Below are 20,833 nucleotides of genomic sequence, written 5' to 3'. Positions count from 1 at the left end.
CACACATTACTACCACTACGCAAAACATTACTACTACACCAAGCATTACTACCACTACGCAAAACATTACTACTACACCAATTATTACTACCACTACGCAAAACATTACTACTACACCAAGCATTACTGCCACTACGCAAAACATTACTACTGCACCACACATTACTACCACTACGTAAAAAACATTACTACTACACCAAGCATTACTACCACTACGCGCAAAACATTGCTACTACACCAAGTATTACTACCACTACATAAAAAACATTACTACTACACCAAGCATTACTACCGCTATTGCTGCTACACCACACATTGCTACCACTACTATGAAAACATTGCTACTACACTAAGTATTACTGCAGGCTTATGAAACATTGCTGCTACACCAGGCATTACTGCCACTCGTGAAAACATTGCTGCTACACCAAGCATTACTACCACTCATAAAACATTACTACTACACCAAGTATTACTACCACTGCACAAAACATTGCTACTACACCAAGTATTATTACTGCGGCTAATGCTGCTGCCCACACATTACTACCACTCATGAAAACATTACTGCTACACTAAGTATTATTGCTGCCATTTCAAAACATTGCTGCTACACCAGCATTATTACTACCACTCGTGAAAACATTGCTGCTGCACAAAACATTACTACCACTACGTGAAAACATTGCTGCTGCACCACACATTACTACCACTACGTGAAACATTGCTACTACGCAGGTATTACTACCACTATGCAAAACATTGCTACTACACTAAGTATTACTATCGGCTCGTAAAACATTACTACTACACACACATTGCTACCACTCATGAAAACATTACTGCTACACCAAGTATTACTACCACTACGCAAAACATTACTACTACACCAAGCATTACTACCACTACGCAAAACATTACTACTACACCAAGCATTACTACCACTACGCAAAACATTACTACTACACCAAGCATTACTACCGCTACACAAAACATTACTACTACACCACACATTACTACCACTACGCAAAACATTACTACTACACCAAGCATTACTACCACTACGCAAAACATTACTACCACTACGCAAAACATTACTACTGCACCAAGTATTACTACAGCTACGCAAAACATTACTACTACATCAAGCATCACTACTGCTACACAAAACATTACTACTACACCAAACATTACTAGTACTCCAAGCACTACTGCTAATACTACACAAAAAATTACTGCAACTACACAAAACATTACTACTGCACCCAATATTACTACTACTACACAAAAAATTACTACTGCAGTGAACATTACAACTGCTACACCAAACATTACAGCTAGTGCACAAAACATTACTACTTCCCCAACAATTCCTATTACTACATCTAAAACTTACACTACACCTTCTACTTCTACTAGTACTACATCTCCAACTTCAGTTACCCCGCCTACCACCACTGCCCTGAAATGTGATAATGGAGGGGAAAACGTGAACGGTGTCTGCCTCTGTCCTGATGAATGGACTGGAGAGACATGTTCAGAAGGTAAGAACAAACAAACAAACAAAGAAGATTGAATTTTTTGTTCACTTTTTAGATTAGCAGAAAACAGCAACTATGTGATGCTATTAGCCGCAAGCTGGCGTTTTGTGTCAGTAATTTACTTTTATATTTGTTGTTTCATTAAAGTTTACAGGAATTACTTTTTTCTGTGATATAAAGATGTAGGAAACCACAGCCAGACCGTTAACTGGAATAGATAACTAACCAACACTGTGAGCAGTCATTACATGTCCAAACTTAAGATCTTCAGGTCTTTACTTTATTGTGTGATCCAACTTTTAAACTACAAAAATCCTGTTTCAGTTATAAAAAAAACAATAAGTGATGGTTATGCAAATGCCATTTTAAAAGAAAATGCCACTGGAGTCCGCTCAAATGTGATTGGTCAACAGTCAACAGCATTCAGATTGTAAATAATCACTGAAACTCAATTTCTTTCTCTGAGCATGGATCATCGATTTGTTTTTCACTTTTGTATTTTTATATGAATAACTAATTATATATTTTTTCTGCCTATATTTTAATACCTTTGTCTTCTTAGTAAATTTCTGCGCAGCCCAACGATTTGAAGGATTCAGGTTCCCCCGTACACCCATTGGCTGGTTTGCATATTCTGTTGAAATATGTGAAGTGGGGACAAGTGGCGGTAAGTCATCCCTTCAGTCCAACATCACTTTGTCAGGTACACCCCAATGTAGTGATGTTTCTCTTTCTATCAACATCCCCACTCAGCTGGTAAACCTCAGGCTTCAACCAGATGCTTGTTCATGAGCGAATCACCAGGTTTCAACACTCTACAGATCTTCCAGTGTAACCTGACACTCAGTGACATACAACAAAATGTAAGAACTGTTTTTATTCTTCTGAAGACTGATGACTTGATGGTCTTATACAGTTGCAGCTTGAAATGAGTATTTTATGTAATCCGGTAAAAAGGCAGCAAGACATGCACAGGATTACACATTCATTAAAGGACCACAAAAAAAAAGAAAAAATGTATTTCTTCCACTCAGCTGACAAGTCCAGCTGATTTAGAGATGCTGGCAACCAGCACTCAGATTCTGACATCCAACCCAGAAGAGCTGACGGCCGAAAATGTTACAGCAGCAGCTGAGATCGCCAACACACTGCTGCTGTCTGCAAACGCCACAGAGGTACAAACATTCAACAAAACTTAATAAAAAAAAGAAATGAAGATTTAAATCAGTGTTAACAAGGGTTTGGTCATCATTTAACAGATCATTTAATGAATGCAAACATTAATACATTAATTATTCACTCTTTATTTTATACCCTGCTGTAGCATCAGTAGTTACTGACTGTAGCATCCTGGTTCATGTTTGTGTGGCAGAGTGTCAGAGTGGCAGCAGTAGCAACGGTCAGTCAGCTGCTGAACACCACTGTATCAGATGACACAGAGGAAAACAACACAACTCTGGGGTGAAGTACTAAGAATAAAATATGAATCTATTAACTCATATGAAGTCTTCGATTGTGTTTAGCTTAAATTAGCCACTTTTCCTGGTTCAAAGCAACTATACTCACTAGGTACTTCATTAAATACACATTGATTGCTGCAGGTTGGACTGATGCTCTTTTAACTTCAGAACTGCATAGATTCAACAACGTGCTGGAAATATTCCTCAAATTTTGGTCCATATTGTCATGATAGCATCGCACAATTGCTACAGATTTTTTGGTTGCACACCCATGAACCCTTTTTCAGGCTGTTTTCTGTAAACTCTACATTTACAAAGAACACCTGTTTTGAGCAAAAATCCCAGCAGATCATCAGTTTCCAAAATACTCAGACCAGCCCATCTGACACCAAAAAACTACATTCAAAGTCCCAACCTGTCCCCATTCTAATGATCAGTTTGAAATTCAAGATGGTCATCTTGACTATGTCTATACCAGGGGTCGGCAACCCGCGGCTCCGAAGCCGCAGGCGGCTCTTTAGTCCTTATAGTTCGGCTCCGCGTGGTTTGGGAAAATAAATTAGAAGTATTTAGCTGAAGTGTATTTTATTTATGTTAATTTTTTTTTAACTTGTAGTTCTAAATTGGAAGATTATTGTGATATTGAAATATAAAAATAAAATTATATTCTATTATTTTTTCATCGCTCAAAATAAGCGTCACACTCGCGGAAGCCGGTGTACCCGCCGAAACGCCGTGCATTTATCGCGACTTTCAACCCCAGGTTGGCCAATTATGGATCTTCGGATCCACATTATGTCAGCAGCTATTCTCCAATGTGAACTATGTTAAAAACAAACACCGCTCATGCCTCACAGATGACAGCTTACAGTCCTGGGTAAAGATAAAAGTGACTTCGTATAGCCCCGATTTGCAGACGCTGTGCGCAGAGTATCAGGAGCAGAAGTCTCATTGTAAACATATCACGGCAGACCCGACGATGTTTCCATGAACACACTTTTCAGCATCTCTTTATTGAGCACTTTTCACACACGGTTGCTGTACGCATACAGCCGGCTGTAGCTTTTCAGCTCACAGCCCAACGTATACCAACAACAACACAACAGCATAGATGGCACAGACGTTAAGACGGCGAGGCGTGATTGCGGGTGTCGCTCAGGTGCGTCCGCCTCCCCTGCAGCGGCGCTGCAGACCACGCCCCGGCACACACATTAACCAGGTAAAATACATATTTAGGCAGAATTTTGCAAATATCTATTTTTCATTTTTCAGCAGCATAGAGCTTTTTTTCCAATTATTTTTTAAAAGTCAGGTCAAGGCTCCAACAGCGCAAAAGCGATATAAGGGTGGCGGCTCACAACAGTTTTTGTTTGCTACATGGATCATTTTAGTTCAGTGTCTTTCCTTTTGTTATATTTCTTTAAGAGTTCAAAATGTGTTAATTACATAAATAAAATGTAATTTTCTCTGTAGCACTTCATGTATTTCATAAGCAACACACCTTAGTTGTTCACACAAAGCATAAAGGTAAAGAACAATATATACAGTATTATCTTCATTTTAGATGTCAAAAAATATTTGCGGCTCCCAGTGTTTTCTTTTGCGTGGAAACCAGGTCCAAATGGCTCTTTGGGTCTACAAGGTTGCTGACCCCTGGTCTATACGCATGCATGTACTGAGTCACTGCCATGTGATTCGCTAATTAGATAATTTCATTAATGAGCAATTTTGTAAATGTATCTAACAGACCAGTGAGTGTAAGACAGCCTGTTTTGTGGTTGCTTTTTGTTTATGTCCAGGCTGACGGTGACTCTGGACCAGCTCTCTGTGAACCTCAGCCTCAGTCTCAATGCATCTCAATCCCAGGTGGTTCAGCCAAACCTGGTGGTCCAGTCGGCACAGATTTCTGCTGCACAGACTCAGGGAGTCCAGTTCACTTCTCTTAGAGGTCAGTGAGAAACTGTGTTATAGAACAGTAATCCTCCATTTTATTGCTTTTTCATCCCTTACATACAGTTTGGGTCAAATTTGACTAAATTTGACAATAATAAAAATACGCTAATAAATCTTTTTACATTCAAGGCGTATCTGTTCAGATAGATATTAGATCCACCGGTGTGCATCAAATCAAGAAATATTGTGGTTTTAGGGAATCTTTAAACTGTAAAACTGTGTTGAAGTGGGGACAGTTAACAGAACTGTTTGTGTTCCCACCACAGTTGCCCAGGTTCTTGCATAGACAGGCACCTGCAGGTCTCCTCTCAGAATATCATGATGTAGTGGAACAATTTCAATATTTGTAGCTTTAAGATTAAAGATCCAGTGGTAAGGTTCTGCATTTTTTATTATGTGATCACAAACAGCTCACTTCTTTTGCTGCTACAGGGACGTCTGGCAGTTTTGTAGCTGACAGAATTCAGCTGAACACAAACGCAACACAGGTTGTGGTGGAAAGCGGTTTCATAGCTGATGCCCTCATTTACGTACGATTCCCTCAAGGTGAGTTTTCTGGACTTACTCAAACTGACATTCCTGGGAGGGAACAACAGAACTTGTTAAGATGCTTAAGGTGTCACTAAGAGGTATTTAAGAGAGCTGTTTTAGTTTGTTATTAATAAAAATGGAGCACTTGTGTTTCAGACATTGTCAGTTCTTGTTACTCCCACACAAAAGTTTACCAACTGCAGTGGATTTCTTTCTCTCATGTCAGCTGAAGGTACCAAAGGTCGTCAGACAGACTCAAACATCTCCCTGGGTTTCGTTCTCTATCAGAACGATCGTTTCTTCCGTTCAAAACTCTACACGAGGCGACGGGCCACCATCAGGGTCCTGTCAGCAAGCGTCAGAGGGCGGGAACCCAACGTGGTGCCACAACATGTGGAGATGATATTCAGGCCAAGAGTAAGAAATCCAGCATTTCTATGATAATTAAAGTCAATTTTGATATTTGTTGACCTCTTTTAAGTCAGTTTTATCTTCAAGATTTCAGATAATGGTGACCACTGGACAGCTTTTCCTTCAATAACTTGTGATCTCACCTCACAATGTATCTATAATTATATTTGACCTTTATCTGTAGGTTTAGGGCACACAGATACTGATGTTTATGTTGTTTATGACACAGATAAATGAATAAACTTGCAGTAGCTGTAGCAGCTGTGATAACGGTGTAAAAATAGAACAATACCAATATACACATCACAAAGTAAAATATTCATACCTTACTTTTAACCAGTTTTGTTTTTATTGTTAAAATGGTTCCGTGTTATTTTCAAAGAACTGCATATGTACTATAAACTCTAAAAATATGAAACATACCATCTGCTTTTGAAAGCAATATTTTATGTTTAAATGTAAATCAAAGTTGTGGATTTCTGAGTAAGGCTGTGTGTTTCTGTTTCAGAACATCAGTGGGACGTCTCTGTACGACTTCTCCTGTGTTTTCTGGAACTACAGTCAGAAGGACTGGAGCACCAGTGGCTGCTCTAAAGGAAACACTTCAGATGGACTCATGAGATGTTTCTGTAACCACACCACCAACTTTGCTGCTCTCTGGGTGAGTGTCACAACTTTGCACGGCAATAGATGAGGCTACAGTGTTGGGTCGCAAATTTTGAAGCCTATATGATAACCTTCAGATCCAATTAAAACCAAAACACTCAGAAAGATCTTCTGGAAAAGAGTAGAATTCTTGGAACAGAGTTTATTAAACAGTGTCATATGAAGAGCAGAACAGTACATTTACAGCCAAATTACACATGGAAAGCGAGCAAAGCGAACCCTGGGGTGTAGAGCCTTAAAGCACAAACAGCAACAACACACAAAATGACAGAAAGGAAAAAAGCAGCAGTCCGGGGCATATTGACCTTCCTCTTACATAGGATCAGTGACCCCTCCTCCTGCTGTTGAGTAAATTTCCACCCTTTGTTCTTTCTTGGTCTATTCTTCTCAACTCTACAAATGTCAATATTATCTCAATTATCGATACTTTTCCCCAATCCATTGTTAATCATACTTGCACCTCGCTCCTTTCTTTTAATCTTACACGTATGTTACATACCTTTCTGACCCTACCCCATAGCTTACCAAGCACCAGTCTTACATCCATCATTTTGAAATGTGTCCCTTTGTCAGTTTTATGGCCAAAGTGATGCCAAAAGTTTGCAAAACGGCAGTTAACAGTTAATCAATTTGACAATTTTGTTGGGTGCACTTGTCAGAGGTAAACTGGTATCTATGCTAAAAAAGGGTTTTTCTCACCTTCTGGCAGCTGATGCGAGAAACAGAATCCAATAGGCAATGAAAGGGCTGGACACAACGGGCAAAAAAAGATGAGTGCAGAGAAAAGGGGTCCCAGGTGCATGCTTTAGCAGTGCCAAGTTTAATTAAACCTATGTGTGGCCATAACACAATCAATCGTAATTAGGATCACAATCATGATCCTAATTACTACATTTTCAAACAGTATTGATCAACATCAATACTGTACAACAAGTGGCACAAACTTCATTAATATAATTGGAGATAATATTTTACCTAAATATGTGGGTCTTGTGATTTTGAACATGTAGGTTAGATGCACAGTGATTTCATTATATAAAATACTCCAGTGTAGGTATATATATATATAGTGTATAAGAGTATATATGATTACATAGTATATATGTGAGTATATGTCCAGTGTATACAGGTATATATGTCATATATATCATAAAAAAATCCTCAACAACAGCTTGTTAAAACTTGGTCATGACATAGCTCCAAATGTAAATCTAACTCATCACAGATATTTTATGAGTTTAAATTTGAATCCTGTTTGTTTTTCAGTCATACAGAGAGAACTACGAGTATGCAGAAGCTCTGGGTGTGATCTCCATTGTGGGACTTTCTCTTTCTATTCTGGGTTTGGTTGTGACGATCATTTATCACATTAAAGAAAAGTAAGTGTGGGTTACTTCAGATTAGAAGTGATGCTTAATTATGTTGCATTAAGATTCTCTCATCACATTTACCAAACACTTCTAGTTGTTATTTCACAAACTGAAACTTGCTTGGATGCAACAAATAGTTATTTTCATTTTACATTAATGTTTTGATTATTTTATTTGACCTATAAAGTCTAAAAGTAGTAAAATTGCTGTCTGTCTGTTTTTAGATATATATTTTTGTGGTGTTTTTCTTTAAGAAATACAAAAACTTAAAAGATATTAAAGCTTCTTTGTTATTTTTCTCTCTGTAGCTTCTTCGGGAAGTCTCATGGTCAGCCAAGTAACCTGAATTCAAAGCTGGCTCTGCTGTGCATCTACCTCAGCCTGCTGGCCTTCATCATCACCTTCCTCTCTGGAGTCCAAAACTCCAGCAGACAGATCGACACTGAGGTGCAGATTCACAATCGGACCAATGACATCCTGAACTCTGATGAACGCATAGAACCGGACCGCGGCTCGTGTACGGCTGTAGCAGCTCTGCTGCACTTCCTCCTGATGGCCACCTTCATGTGGAACAGTGTATACAGCACTCAACTGGTGCTGCTGGTCCGGTCAATGCGCCGCAGCCTGCCAACACACTGGACTCCACTGAGTGTGACTCTGGGATGGGGTAGGACATTCTGAGAGAAAACAAAAATGCCAAATTTGAAATATTTTAGAAGAACTTTAAAGTAGTACAATTAGAAGGAAAAAAGTCATTACATTAAGTAATGCAGATACACAGCACTATGCAAAAGTCTTGAGCTTTTTATCATTTCTTTTAGTTTAAAACAAAATTAAAATAAAAAACTGAAGTGAAACTAAACATTTTCCAGTGATACACAAATGCAACAGATAACAGTGAACCTGCTCTTGAAATTAACAGAAACTAAACTGATTTTAAAAGCAAACACCCAAAATAAAAGTTCTTCTTTTAATATTTACTGAGAAAAAAATCAAGAAAAAGTTGCAATACTTTTATAAAAACCGTATATGAGTAAAAAATGTTGACTTTAATATCTGGCACACTTAAAATGTTGACTTTAAATCTATTTCAACTGCTGTTTCGATTTATTGTGTCCTGTTAGGAGTGCCAGCGTGTTTCATGGTCATCACACTGGGGGTGAGCTACAGGGTGGACAATCCACTGGGATACAGACAAGAGGAATTGTGGGTAATCTTTGAAATTCTCTGCCCTACAATGACCTAAATTCCCAGTTTGGATAATAAAATAGTTTATTTGTGAAATTTATGGAGGAGCACAAGAGCCACGCGCATCAAAATAAAGAATTCTGTGCTTAAATAATGAATTGTAGAATAAATTCTTCATTTGTAAATTCATTTTTGAATTCCACATTAAAAAACTGATTTTCAAAATGTTTTTTAAAAAACTTCATTTCAAAAACCTTTTTTGAATTCCAATTTAAAAAACTTAATTTCAAATTTTCAAATTATTTTTAAAATGGCGATTCCACTCCTCATTTAAAAATCCATTTCCCTTTCCTGTTCACTCACGGATTATCTGAGGGATTAACATTTGGATTAGCAACTTCATTTTAAAAATCCTGCTGCAATGCAAATTAGCCTGGATGCTCCCTGATGCAGTAGTAGATTTCACATTGTTAAACAAAAAGAACAAGGAGAGGGGTTTTATCTTAAATTCACATACAGCACAGGAATATATTAATCAGTATTATAGTTATGTCAAAATGTACACAGATGCATCAAAGAATACAGCCAACCAAAGTGGGATAGCATTTATAGTTCCTGAGTTTGGTATCAAGGTAGGGAAAAGGATCAGTGATGATTTATCAGTGTACACAGGTGAAATGGTTTCAATATTGTTAGCAGTCCAGTGGATTGAAGAAACGAAACCACTAAGATCTCTGATATGTTCAGACTCGAGCTCATCACTGGCCAGTCTGCAAGACAGTCACTCAGACTGCAGACCTGACATTCTGATAGAGATCCAGCAAACATTGTTCAGAATTATTATGATGGGGCTTGTGGTCACATTCTTATGGGTACCAGCGCATCATAGTTAAAGGAAATGAAATGGCAGATAGGACAGCAAAAGTCGCAACAAGGAGATTGATGGTAGACATGGTTATTAGTGTGAGTAGGATGGAGCTCAAGAGCAGAATACGACACAAAATGAAGGAAAGGTGGCAAAAGCAATGGGAGGAAGAGAGGACAGGGCGATGGTTTTACAAAATCCAAAGGAAAGTGGGGGAAATGAGAAGTACAGGACGAAACAGGAGAGAGGAGACGATTATATCTCGACTGAGATTCGGACACACTGGTTTAAATAGCACATTATTTTTAATAGGTAAACACTGTTCGAGTGTGACTGCAGTAGGGAACAGGAAACAATAGAACATGTTTTGTTGCATTGTCAGAAGTATGATATTGAAAGGAGACAACTGATCAAAAAGCTGAATGATATGAAAGTGAAGTTGGACTTGATTGATTTATTTTGCATGAGCTCTATAAGTAAAAGTTATCAGGCTGTATTTTGGTTTTTAAGGCAGACCCATTTGTTCGGGAGGATTTGAATATTTTATTTTATGCATTTGTTTATTTATTTTTTTTGTCATTTTGGTCCACACTCCACACCAGTTGGTGGCGGTAATGCACCATTTTGCTGAAGAAGAAGAAGAAGAATGCCAATTAGTATAATATTTATAATTTCCACAATACAGGGGCCAATGGAATTAAACACGCTAATGAAAAGTGAGGCAGGTAGGACATCACGGGGGCTTGAAGTCTGTTTTATATGACAAAGTAGGACTCTGATGTCCTGTAATGTAACAGGAGTAAAAGAGGACCAAGTATCAGAGGTGAGCAAATTGTAAGTCTGACACTGAGAAGATGAAGGAGAGATATTTGACCTCATGGCAGTGACCTTATTTGTGAAATAGTTCATAAACTCATTGCAGTCAGACGTTGAGTAAACTGGTGCACAAGGAGCATCAGGAGAAACAATAATCTTAATTGTATTAAATTGGAATTTGAAAATGGATTTTGAAATGAAGTTTCTAAAAAGCATTTTAAAAATCAGTTTTTTAATGTGGAGTTCAAAAATGAATTTACAAATGCAGAATTTATTCTACAATTCATTATTTAAGCACAGAATTTTTTATTTTGATGCGGGTGGCTCTTGTGCTCCTCCACAGAAATTACATCCACTGCATAAAAAAATTGTAATCTTCAGTATATAAAGTATTTACAAAATTTTGATCAACACATAGACAAAAGTGTTTTTTTATGTTCTTTTTATGGTCTTTTATGTTCTTTTCCCCTAATTTCCTTTGGGATTAATAAAGTATTCTGATTCCGATTCTGATTCTGATTTTCCTCTCGCTGCAGTTGTTGGCTGGCAGCGTTGGATAAGAACAAACAGTTCAACTTTGGAAAACCGATGTTTTGGGCTTTCCTTCTTCCTATCGGCCTGATCCTGATTTACAACATCGTCCTGTTGGTTCTCACCTCCATGACTACATGCAAAGTTGAACCCAGACTGACCAGGTAACATCTAAAGCTGCTGTTTTTTCAAAAATATTTAAAAATAAATTACCCAAATTTAAGGGGGTGTAAAAAGGTGCAATTCTCAGATGTAAATATATTAAGAAAAACAAATGTTAAAAATGAGAAATAAAAAAGAAAAACTTTGACCACAATTTAACTGTGAGCAAAACAAAATGACTTTATTTCTTTTTGTTAATAATAACAGTAATAACTAATAACACAATAATGCTCCATCCTTGTCTTCAGGAAATGTGTATCAATGCATACACTCCATTTTCACTATATGATGTAAAAATTACACAGAATCATTTCTGACTAGCTTCCATGTGGATTTTAACTCTGTTTTTACTGCAGCAACAAGAAGTCGTCTTTAAGCAAGAAGTTCCTCATTAGTTTATCTCTGGCGGTGTTACTCGGTCTGTCCTGGACTCTGGGATATTTCGTGCTGCTCAGTTCAGAAAAAACACACCAGATCTTCAGCATTTTGTTCTATATCTGTACAACCACACAGGTACGACTCCTTCCACTTCATTCTAAATGTGAGATTAAAGGTTTCATGAGCTTCTCCAACTTCAGGTAAACACATAAAATGCAAAAAATCAAAAACAAACGGGAGGTGATTGTTGAAAGTTTTATATTTCATTTATGGTATATCGAAGGGAATATATCTAGCTCCTACTTTTGGTCACTGTGTCTTCCCTGTTCTCCATGTTGCATATCCAGTCATTCATGTCTCAGTGTCAAGTCCTTGGCTGTATCCAAATTCAGGGTCTGCATCCTCGGAGGACCCCGCCTTCGCGGTCTACGTGGGCTGGGTCTTCCGAAGACCGAGAAGGCCCGAAGTGCCAGTCTTGTAAAATGGGACCGTCTGGCCTCCATCGCGCTGCTCAGGTTGCCTAGGAATCATGATACTAACCGCTGGAAACGTTTCATACAACTTTGTTTGACAGAAATGAAGGAGAAATTTCTTTTGTTCCTCTGTTTGTTTTTACATGAGCTTTGTGTGATTTGGTAAGTATCTGAGGCTGAGACCACAGGACTGTAAAACATGATTGCTGGGCTTCATTTCTGTACTGAACAGTCATTTAAAGATTAGCTGGTAAATAACAATTAGCTAATGTTGTTCATGAGACTAAAGTCATCTCACTGTGGTAATGTAAATATAATATGGCCAATATTAAAGTTATTATTATATTAATCATTATTATTTATTACAGCAGTGAACTTGAACTCTGTGTCAAATACTGAGCTTCAGTTTGCAGTTATTTATATTTCCTGTCACCTTAAATCTTCACTCAAAGACAAGTATCTTTGACAGTGTATATATAGGTGTGACACAAATATTGTTCTTTTTATATGTTGGCATTAGTAAATCTGTCTGAATCCTTACATATATGTGCAAAAAGAAAATGTACGAGCTGTGATAACTGTTTCTGATAGAATGAAGATCAGACTGATATATTAAATATTCCTTCATTGGATGAGAAAATCAGACCATGTCATAACTGCTTTAAGTCAGACAGAATAGATATCAGAGCCTTAAACAGGCCGACTTCTGCTAAATGGGTCAAACTGGGCAGAAAGTACACAAACACATAACATCCTTATAGAATATGATGTAACACTATAGATCAACTTACCTCAGAATATATAAAGCATATAAACAATTACAGCAATATGATACAACAAACACAGCAGTGCTACTAATCCAAAATACTCAAAGCTTCATAGAACTGAAACAAACATTTATTTTTAGCTCCATTCTGCTGCTGATACATACTTTAGGTTTCTGAATATTAAACTTGTTTCTGCCTTTCATAGTGTGTAACTTGAAGGCCCTGAGTACTTTCTCCCACACTGAAAACACTGGAATGATCAAATTATTTGAACATTTCCTAATAAGACTGATTCAGGACAGACAATTAATTATTTTAAACTTTCCTAGCAGTCCTTCACAAACAGGGAACAGTCTGTCTATTCTCTCCATCTGTCAGCTGCTGCTGGCTCTTCCTCCTCCTCTTCCTCACACACTGCTGAGTTTGTCCTGGTGGATCATCAGGGGTGCAAAGCCTCACAGATGATGTGCAGCAGTGGGTCCCTCAGTCTGTCCTCACTCTGGACACTTGCAGTTGTCACACATGGAAATCAAATGTGTGATAAGCTGCAGGATTCAAACACAACTAACTTATAAATACATGCCTTCGAATTTGGGCAGCCTTCGTTGTGTTGCTGTGACATAATCTGTCTTCAAATGCGGCCTCTGAAGGATGAATTGGGATACAGCTCTTGTCTCTGAGTCTGTGTCTTTGCGAATGTCTTGTGCTTCTTGTTTTAATTTGAAAGTTCTTGTCTTATGTCAGTATATTCTGCTTTGCTACCTTTGTCTCGTTATGTCTGATTTGTCCCAGCTGTGTTTCCACTTGTTCCCGATCCTCTTGTTGTCCTGCCTGTGCATTTAAGCCTTGTGTTTTCCTTTGCCCTTTGTTGTGTCTTACCCTCATCGTGCTGTGTTTCTCATTGTGTGTTCCTGGCTAAGTTGTAGTTCTCAGTTCCTAGTTTCCAGTTTAGTTTGTAGTTTTCATTTTCGGGGTTTAGGTTTGTTTCTTTGTGAATTTATTTTATGGAAAATCTTCCCAGGAATAAAGTTGCCACTTTAAGTTTTCATTCTGTGTACAAGCCCTGCATTTGGGTCCTTCCTCCTGCCTTCCACAGCACACACCTTGACAATTTCAGCGTTTCAAGTAAATGACGTTCAGGCTAATATGTGAGTTTTTTACTTAATATGAATTTCTGGGTATGTAGAGAGCAACAGATTTGCGATTTCTGATGACTTGCCACAGTTAATCATCATATTGCACCAAAGTGATTGCATGTAATTGTTAACTCTTAATAACTAAATGGCAATAAGTCAGTGATTGGTCTTGAAACACCAAAAGTCTCTTTGAAGAAAGCACCTAACTGTGTTTGCAGACCTCTTCCCCATCTTCAAAGCAGCATTTTCCATGGCAACACAATTGCAAGTTTCTTGCACACAGCGGCAACAATTCTGGTTGTCCTGTGGTCCTGTTTTCTTTAGTTTGATTCTAACATTAGGCAACCAGAAGTTGTAAAGAAAAAAAAGAAAAAGCTGTTTTTTTTAATCAAATGTAATATTCTGAGAAAATATAAATGTACATTGTAGATAACAACTTTAGTTATTTTTAAAAGTCAAACTACTACAAAAAATAAAATGGATAATGTTTCAAAAATATTTTTAAAATAAACCATGTGTCAAAGTGGTGAAAATTGTTCTACAAATAATGTGGAATTTTTTTTAATTTCATTTTTATTCTTTTTAAGTAATTGATGGAGTATTAGGACCATGGTCTGAAAAGTGTCAGAAATCTGACATACATAATCATACACAATATTAAGGGGAACAGTTGACTTTCAGAAAAACTGTTTTCACATGATTTCACAGTGACAGTTCTAAAAAAATAGGAGTGTCATCTATAGAAGGAATATTTTAAAGAGCTAAAAGAATTTAAGAATTTTATCATATTTCCTCTTTTCTTTTTTTTATTTTCAAAGTAATAGGAAAAATCTAGCAAAATAATTTCAGGTACTTTACTAATAACTATAAAGAATAATTCAAACATGACATTACTAAGAAAAATAAAGAGAGTAACCATCATCTTCCCATTCTGTTTTTAGGGTTTACAGATTTTCCTCCTCTTCACAGCCCGAACGCGGGCCTTCAGAGCCTCCATCTCACGGTCCATGCGGTACATTTCCTCAGTCAACATCCCTTTGACCAACACAAAGTACAATCTGTGGAAGAAGTGGAATACCTGGAATATGAGCCAGTCGGAGACCTACAGGGATCTGAGCGACATCGAAATGACCACCAGCAAAACCCTGTAGTACCTGAGGAGGACATACAAAAAAGCCTCTTGCAGTAAAAACTTGTCATGTTGACAAGGATTACATGCATACATCACAATGAAAATTCATATTTTTCAGTGTAAGCTAATGGCTGGGAATATTGCTGAAGTGTCCTGGATGAGCTTCTGATTTTTTAAGTGTATTTTTGACTGACTGAACTGCATTTCCAAGAATTTACAACATGCTGTTCTGCACTCAGAGGAAGAAGCGGTTGGATTTCCTGACTGCTTTGACAGTCTCTCGCTCTCTACATGATAGCCGACAGAGATGACATAGATTATAAAGACTGCTCTTCTACGCACTTTTTATCCAAAATTATGATCCCAAGTTGGCATTTTTCCTTCACTGCTATCTGTAAGTTCACTGTATCTTATGTAGAAGACAATGTTTTGTTCATCGCATCAATAGGCAACATAAATAAATATTTGTTGTCAGGTGGTAAAGTTCATATTTTGTCCAATTCTTTACTTTCCACCTCTAAATTAGACATAGAAAAAATTGAAGGCTCTGAAAAAGCGCTGAGGTTTGTTCATGCTTTTTGTACAATACTGCTTGTCATGGTCCTGGGTCGGTGACCCAGCGCTTTAAGTTTATTATTATCCTTTCTGGTTTATTCTGATTTTGTATTTGTTCTTAGGATTTGAGTTGTGTGTTTCTTTCATCCCTACCTGTATCTCTCCTCTGTGTTCTGTTCGTGTCCCCAGTTGGTTGTGTAAAACAGTCTGTGAGTTTCCTGTTTTACTTTGTAGGTTTGTGTCTCGTTATGTCCATCAGTTCCAGCTGTGTCCCCTCCTGTCTGCCATTTCCTAATTACCTGGTGTGTGTATTTATACTGTGTGTCTGCCTGCACTCCTCGTCGCGTCATCTGTGTTCATTCCCTATGTTTCTCTACGTCTCCCTGTTCTGCCGTCCTCATCTGCCATCTCTGAGTTTCTCCCGCTGACCTTATGTTCCAGGTTTGTTTGTTAGTTTCATCCAGTTTAGGTTTATGTTCAGTCCTGCCCTCACTTCTGTTATTTTCACTGTAAATAAACCTCCACTCGCATCTCCATCACTGTCTGCATCTTGGGTCCTCATTTATTCATCACACGACTGCTGCCCCAGTCGTGACAGTACGACGCGACCACAAGATGGACCCAGCAACACTTAACCCTTCTAAGGAGCTACGGGAGAATCTCATCAATGCCACACAAGAACTCATCGACCTGTGGCTGGAAAACCCGGATGACAAGTCCCAACGCGCTATAGAGAGACGGCTACAGCGTCTGGTGACCGGTCTCCCATGGCTTCTGGGCTCGCTATATCCGTGGGAGCAGGAATTTCTTCTTTTGGATTTAGGACTTCCCCCATCTGCATTCACTTTCGAGCAGCCAGATACGGTGAGTGAGCGGGATACCTTGGCTTCCCCAGATTCCGGGACTTTGTTTTCTGGGGCTATTCAGAGTGGGATGAGAGACAGTCTGTGTAGATTACCTACCTTTGTGGTAACGGACCCGTCCCAAGTGGGTGTCTATAAACCCTCGGTTAAACCTAAAGACCGTGTCTCTGCTGCTCCATCCGAGCCTGGACTTTATTGCCACTCTCCAGCTCAGTTTTGTGTTCAGCCGTTAGCTCCCCAGTCAGTAGCACAGCCATTTGCTTCCCATTCTGTAGCTCAATCGTTAGCCTCCCTAGGAGCACAATTACCTGTTCTGCCAGCCACTCAGCTACCATCACCACTAGCATGGCTAGGACCCACATTTCAGTCCATGGCTCAGTCACAATCTTCACTCGCCCCTCTAAAGGAAGCTATGCCCATGCACCCCTTAAAGGACTGTGTTTCCACCGCTGTTTCTGTGCAGGGAGACAAACTGTTTCAAAATGGACCTGTTCCTCTAAAGCTGACAACATTAGAGACTGTTACTCACTCCAGGGCTTCCCCAGAGGCTGGGTTACAACCCTCAGCTAACTCTGGACCCCTGGAGGCCGAGATGCCAGCTAGGGACTGCACCCGGCTGTCGCTGCCTGAGCAGGGTCAGTGCTCTGCGCAGCTGCAGCCCTCTTTATGTGTACCAGAGGCCCACTAGCCTGCTGGTTTTGTTTTGTGTATGCCAGGGGCTCCCATGCCTGTTTTCGCTGGGGGGACCGAGGAGCCCGTCCAGCCTTCACTGTCATCAGCAGCTTCAACTGAGGGGTCTCAGGAACTGCTTCAGCCTGCTGCTTTCGCTGGGGGGACCGAGGAGCCCATCCAGCTACCATCACCGCCTGCAGCAGCGGCTCCATCACCGTCGCCTGCAGCGCCGCCGCCTGTGGCTCCTACGCCGTCGCCTGCAGCGCCACCAGCTGCAGCCTCTTCATCTTCGCCAGCTGCAGCCTCATCATCCTTGCCAGCTGCAGCTTTTGCTTCTGCCTCCGTGCCTTCGCCTGGGCCAGCTTCAGAGCCTTCAGCATCACCTGCTTCAGCTTCAGCCTCCATGTCTGCATCCTCGTCTGGTCCAGCCTCCGTGTCTGCATCCTCGTCTGGTCCAGCCTCCGTGTCTGCATCCTCGTCTGGTCCAGCCTCCGTGTCTGCATCCTCGTCTGGTCCAGCCTCCGTGTCTGCATCCCCGTCGCCTGGCCCAGCCAGCTCATCGGCTTCAGCATCCTCGCCCGCAGCAGCCGCCGCTTCAGCATCCTCATCCTCGCCCGCAGCAGCCGCCGCTTCAGCATCCTCATCCTCGCCCGCAGCAGCCGCCGCCTCAGCATCCTCATCCTCGCCCGCAGCAGCCGCCGCCTCAGCATCCTCATCCTCGCCCGAAGCAGCCGCCGCCTCAGCATCCTCATCCTCGCCCGCAGCAGCCGCCGCCTCAGCATCCTCATCCTCGCCCGCAGCAGCCGCCGCCTCAGCATCCTCATCCTCGCCCGCCGCAGCAGCCGCTTCAGCCTCATCCACGCCCGCCGCGTCAGCTTCAGCGTCGCCTCGCCCGGCCTCTGCTTCAGCTCCAGTCCTGCCTGGTTTGGCTTCAGCAGCAGTTTCTGCCTCATCCTTCTCCTCATCCTTGCCTAGTTCCGCTGCTGGCATGCCGCCATCGGGTCCACGTCTAACACCTCATTTTCGCCAGCCATTTTCTAGGCCGCTGGCTGGTCGTCACTGCCATTGTGGATGCCCTCCCGAACGGGGTTGTCGCCACCACGGCCTTCCGCGTGGCCGGCCTCCGGACTTCTGTCGCCACCACGGCCTTCCGCGTGGCCGGCCTCCGGACTTCTGTGGCCGCCTCCGCCGCCTTCATGGCCGGCCTCCTGAACTGTTTGCGCGCCGACATGGCCTTCTTCATGGCCGGCCTCCTGAACTGTCCCGTCCTGGCCTTCTGTGCTATTGGGCCCCAGGCCGGCCACCTGAACTATGCTTCGGACTCTGCTCCCCTGTGTGTTTGTGAACCTTTTGTTTGGGACTCTGGGGCCTCCGTTTTGGTCCTGGTCCGGACCCTCCGTCCTGGGCCTCCCACCGCCCGCCTGGGCTTGGTGGTTCATTTGTGTTTTGGGGCTGTCGGGAGCCAGCCCTTGAGGGGGGGTTACTGTCATGGTCCTGGGTCGGTGACCCAGCGCTTTAAGTTTATTATTATCCTTTTTCTGGTTTATTCTGATTTTGTATTTGTTCTTAGGTCTCCAAAAGTTGATTCTGTTCATCTGGACGTAGCGTTTTGTGGGAGAAACGTTTCGTCACTCATCCAAGTGACTTCTTCAGTCTCAGCTGACTGCAGGTTTCCCCAAACCTTATAAACAGTACATTTGCATAATGACTGAAACCAGCCCACTGAAGGAACAATGGGCTGTGAGGTCAGTTCCTTAATCATAATTATGCAAATTCCCATGACCATTGATCAACAATCACTGACCAAAACCCACTGCTCAAAGAACACTGATCAATGGCCATGAGTACCATTCACAGAGAGTTGGGGAATGGCTGCAATCACAGCATTGTAAGATGGACGTACTACATTTCACGGATCACATTAACTCGGTGGACCAACACATCAAATTCACCAGGGAGGATATGAAAAGTGACAGGTTAGCCTTCTTAGACTGTGAGATTTCCATCAGTAATGGGGGACATCTAAAAGCTGACGTGTACCGTAAACCTACGCATACGGATCAGTATCTAAGGTTTGACTCTCATCATCCACTGGAGCACAAACTGGGTGTCATCAGGATGCTACAACACAGAGCGAACACCATCCCCACTGACACAGCGGCCAGGGAGGCAGAAGAACAGCACATCAAGAAGGCCCTGAGTAAATGTGGTTATCCCAGCTGGACTTTTGTCAAAGCTGGGAAGACACCTAAAGAAAGCTCCAGCCGATCCAGGAGAGAAGGACAACCGCTGCCCAGGCGAAAACCTGTAGTGATCCCATATGTGTCAGGAGTATCGGAACAGTTGAGACGCATTTTTTCTAAACACCGGGTCTCTGTGGCTTTTAAACCCCAAAATACGCTGTGCCAAAAACTGGTCCACCCCAAGGATCGGGTCCCCCGACACAAACAGAGTAACATAGTGTACGCTGTTAAGTGCCAGGAGGATTGCCAGGATTTATACATCGGGGAAACCAAACAACCTCTGGCGAAGCGGATGGCACAACACAGAAGAGCAACCTCATCAGGCTAGGACTCTGCAGTCTATTTACACCTACAGGCCAGTGGACACTCTTTCAATAATGAGGATGTACACATCCTGGACAGGGAAGAACGCTGGTTTGAGCGCGGAGTCAAGGAGGCCATTTACGTGAAAAGGGAAAGACCATCTCTGAATCAAGGAGGGGGCCTAAGGGTACATCTTTCGCCATCTTACAATGCTGTGATTGCAGCCATTCCCCAACTCTCTGTGAATGGTACTCATGGCCATTGATCAGTGTTCTTTGAGCAGTGGGTTTTGGTCAGTGATTGTTGATCAATGGTCATGGGAATTTGCATAATTATGATTAAGGAACTGACCTCACAGCCCATTGTTCCTTCAGTGGGCTGGTTTCAGTCATTATGCAAATGTACTGTTTATAAGGTTTGGGGAAACCTGCAGTCAGCTGAGACTGAAGAAGTCACTTGGATGAGTGACGAAACGTTTCTCCCACAAAATGCTACTTCCAGATGAACAGATTCAACTTTTGGAGATTTACTTTCCTGGATGATTGAGAATGCATCAAGATATTTGTTCTTAGGGTTTGAGTTGTGTGTTTCTTTCATCCCTACCTGTATCTCTCCTCTGTGTTCTGTTCGTGTCCCCAGTTGGTTGTGTAAAACAGTCTGTGAGTTTCCTGTTTTACTTTGTAGGTTTGTGTCCATCACCGTCTGCATCTTGGGTCCTCATTTATTCATCACACGACTGCTGCCCCAGTCGTGACACTGCTGCACTTTTATTTTTAGTGTTTGTTTTTGTGCTGTTATTTATGTCCACAGAAACTCT

General features: G+C 41.1%; 1 protein-coding gene across 2 annotated transcripts; it reads left to right on the top strand.

Annotated features, from left to right (window-relative positions):
• Window positions 1-850: 850 nt before the first annotated feature.
• LOC116329195 (adhesion G-protein coupled receptor G7-like) lies at window positions 851-16,475 on the top strand. 2 transcript variants are annotated; one of them, XM_039606356.1, is made up of 15 exons: window positions 851-1,544; window positions 2,104-2,208; window positions 2,295-2,404; window positions 2,576-2,716; window positions 2,914-3,002; window positions 4,801-4,949; window positions 5,387-5,500; window positions 5,712-5,902; window positions 6,405-6,557; window positions 7,829-7,941; window positions 8,241-8,599; window positions 9,057-9,138; window positions 11,338-11,496; window positions 11,851-12,007; window positions 15,190-16,475. In XM_039606356.1, exons 3-15 carry the CDS (start codon window positions 2,330-2,332, stop codon window positions 15,397-15,399), a joined length of 1,992 nt encoding a protein of 663 aa, XP_039462290.1. In that variant the 5' UTR covers window positions 851-1,544; window positions 2,104-2,208; window positions 2,295-2,329; the 3' UTR covers window positions 15,400-16,475. The 2 variants fall into 2 exon arrangements, with proteins under 2 accessions (XP_039462290.1, XP_039462291.1); XM_039606357.1 differs by lacking the exons at window positions 11,851-12,007; window positions 15,190-16,475 and having other exon boundaries at window positions 9,057-9,142; window positions 11,338-11,487.
• The last annotated feature ends 4,358 nt before the right edge of the window (window positions 16,476-20,833 follow it).

Source organism: Oreochromis aureus, linkage group 23 (genome assembly GCF_013358895.1).
Source record: "Oreochromis aureus strain Israel breed Guangdong linkage group 23, ZZ_aureus, whole genome shotgun sequence".
In the NCBI taxonomy this organism is placed as follows: Eukaryota; Metazoa; Chordata; class Actinopteri; order Cichliformes; family Cichlidae; genus Oreochromis; species Oreochromis aureus.
Note: the sequence above shows the minus strand (reverse complement) of the source record. Positions and strands in the feature narration are given on the sequence as shown.

Excerpts from the sequence above, each read along its gene's own strand:
- LOC116329195 (XM_039606356.1), top strand. The coding sequence starts at position 2,330 with ATGAGCGAATCACCAGGTTTCAACACTCTACAGATCTTCCAGTGTAAC. Across the intron at positions 2,717-2,913 it reads TGTCTGCAAACGCCACAGAG|AGTGTCAGAGTGGCAGCAGT; the intron begins GTACAAACATTC and ends TTTGTGTGGCAG. Across the intron at positions 4,950-5,386 it reads CCAGTTCACTTCTCTTAGAG|GGACGTCTGGCAGTTTTGTA; the intron begins GTCAGTGAGAAA and ends TTGCTGCTACAG.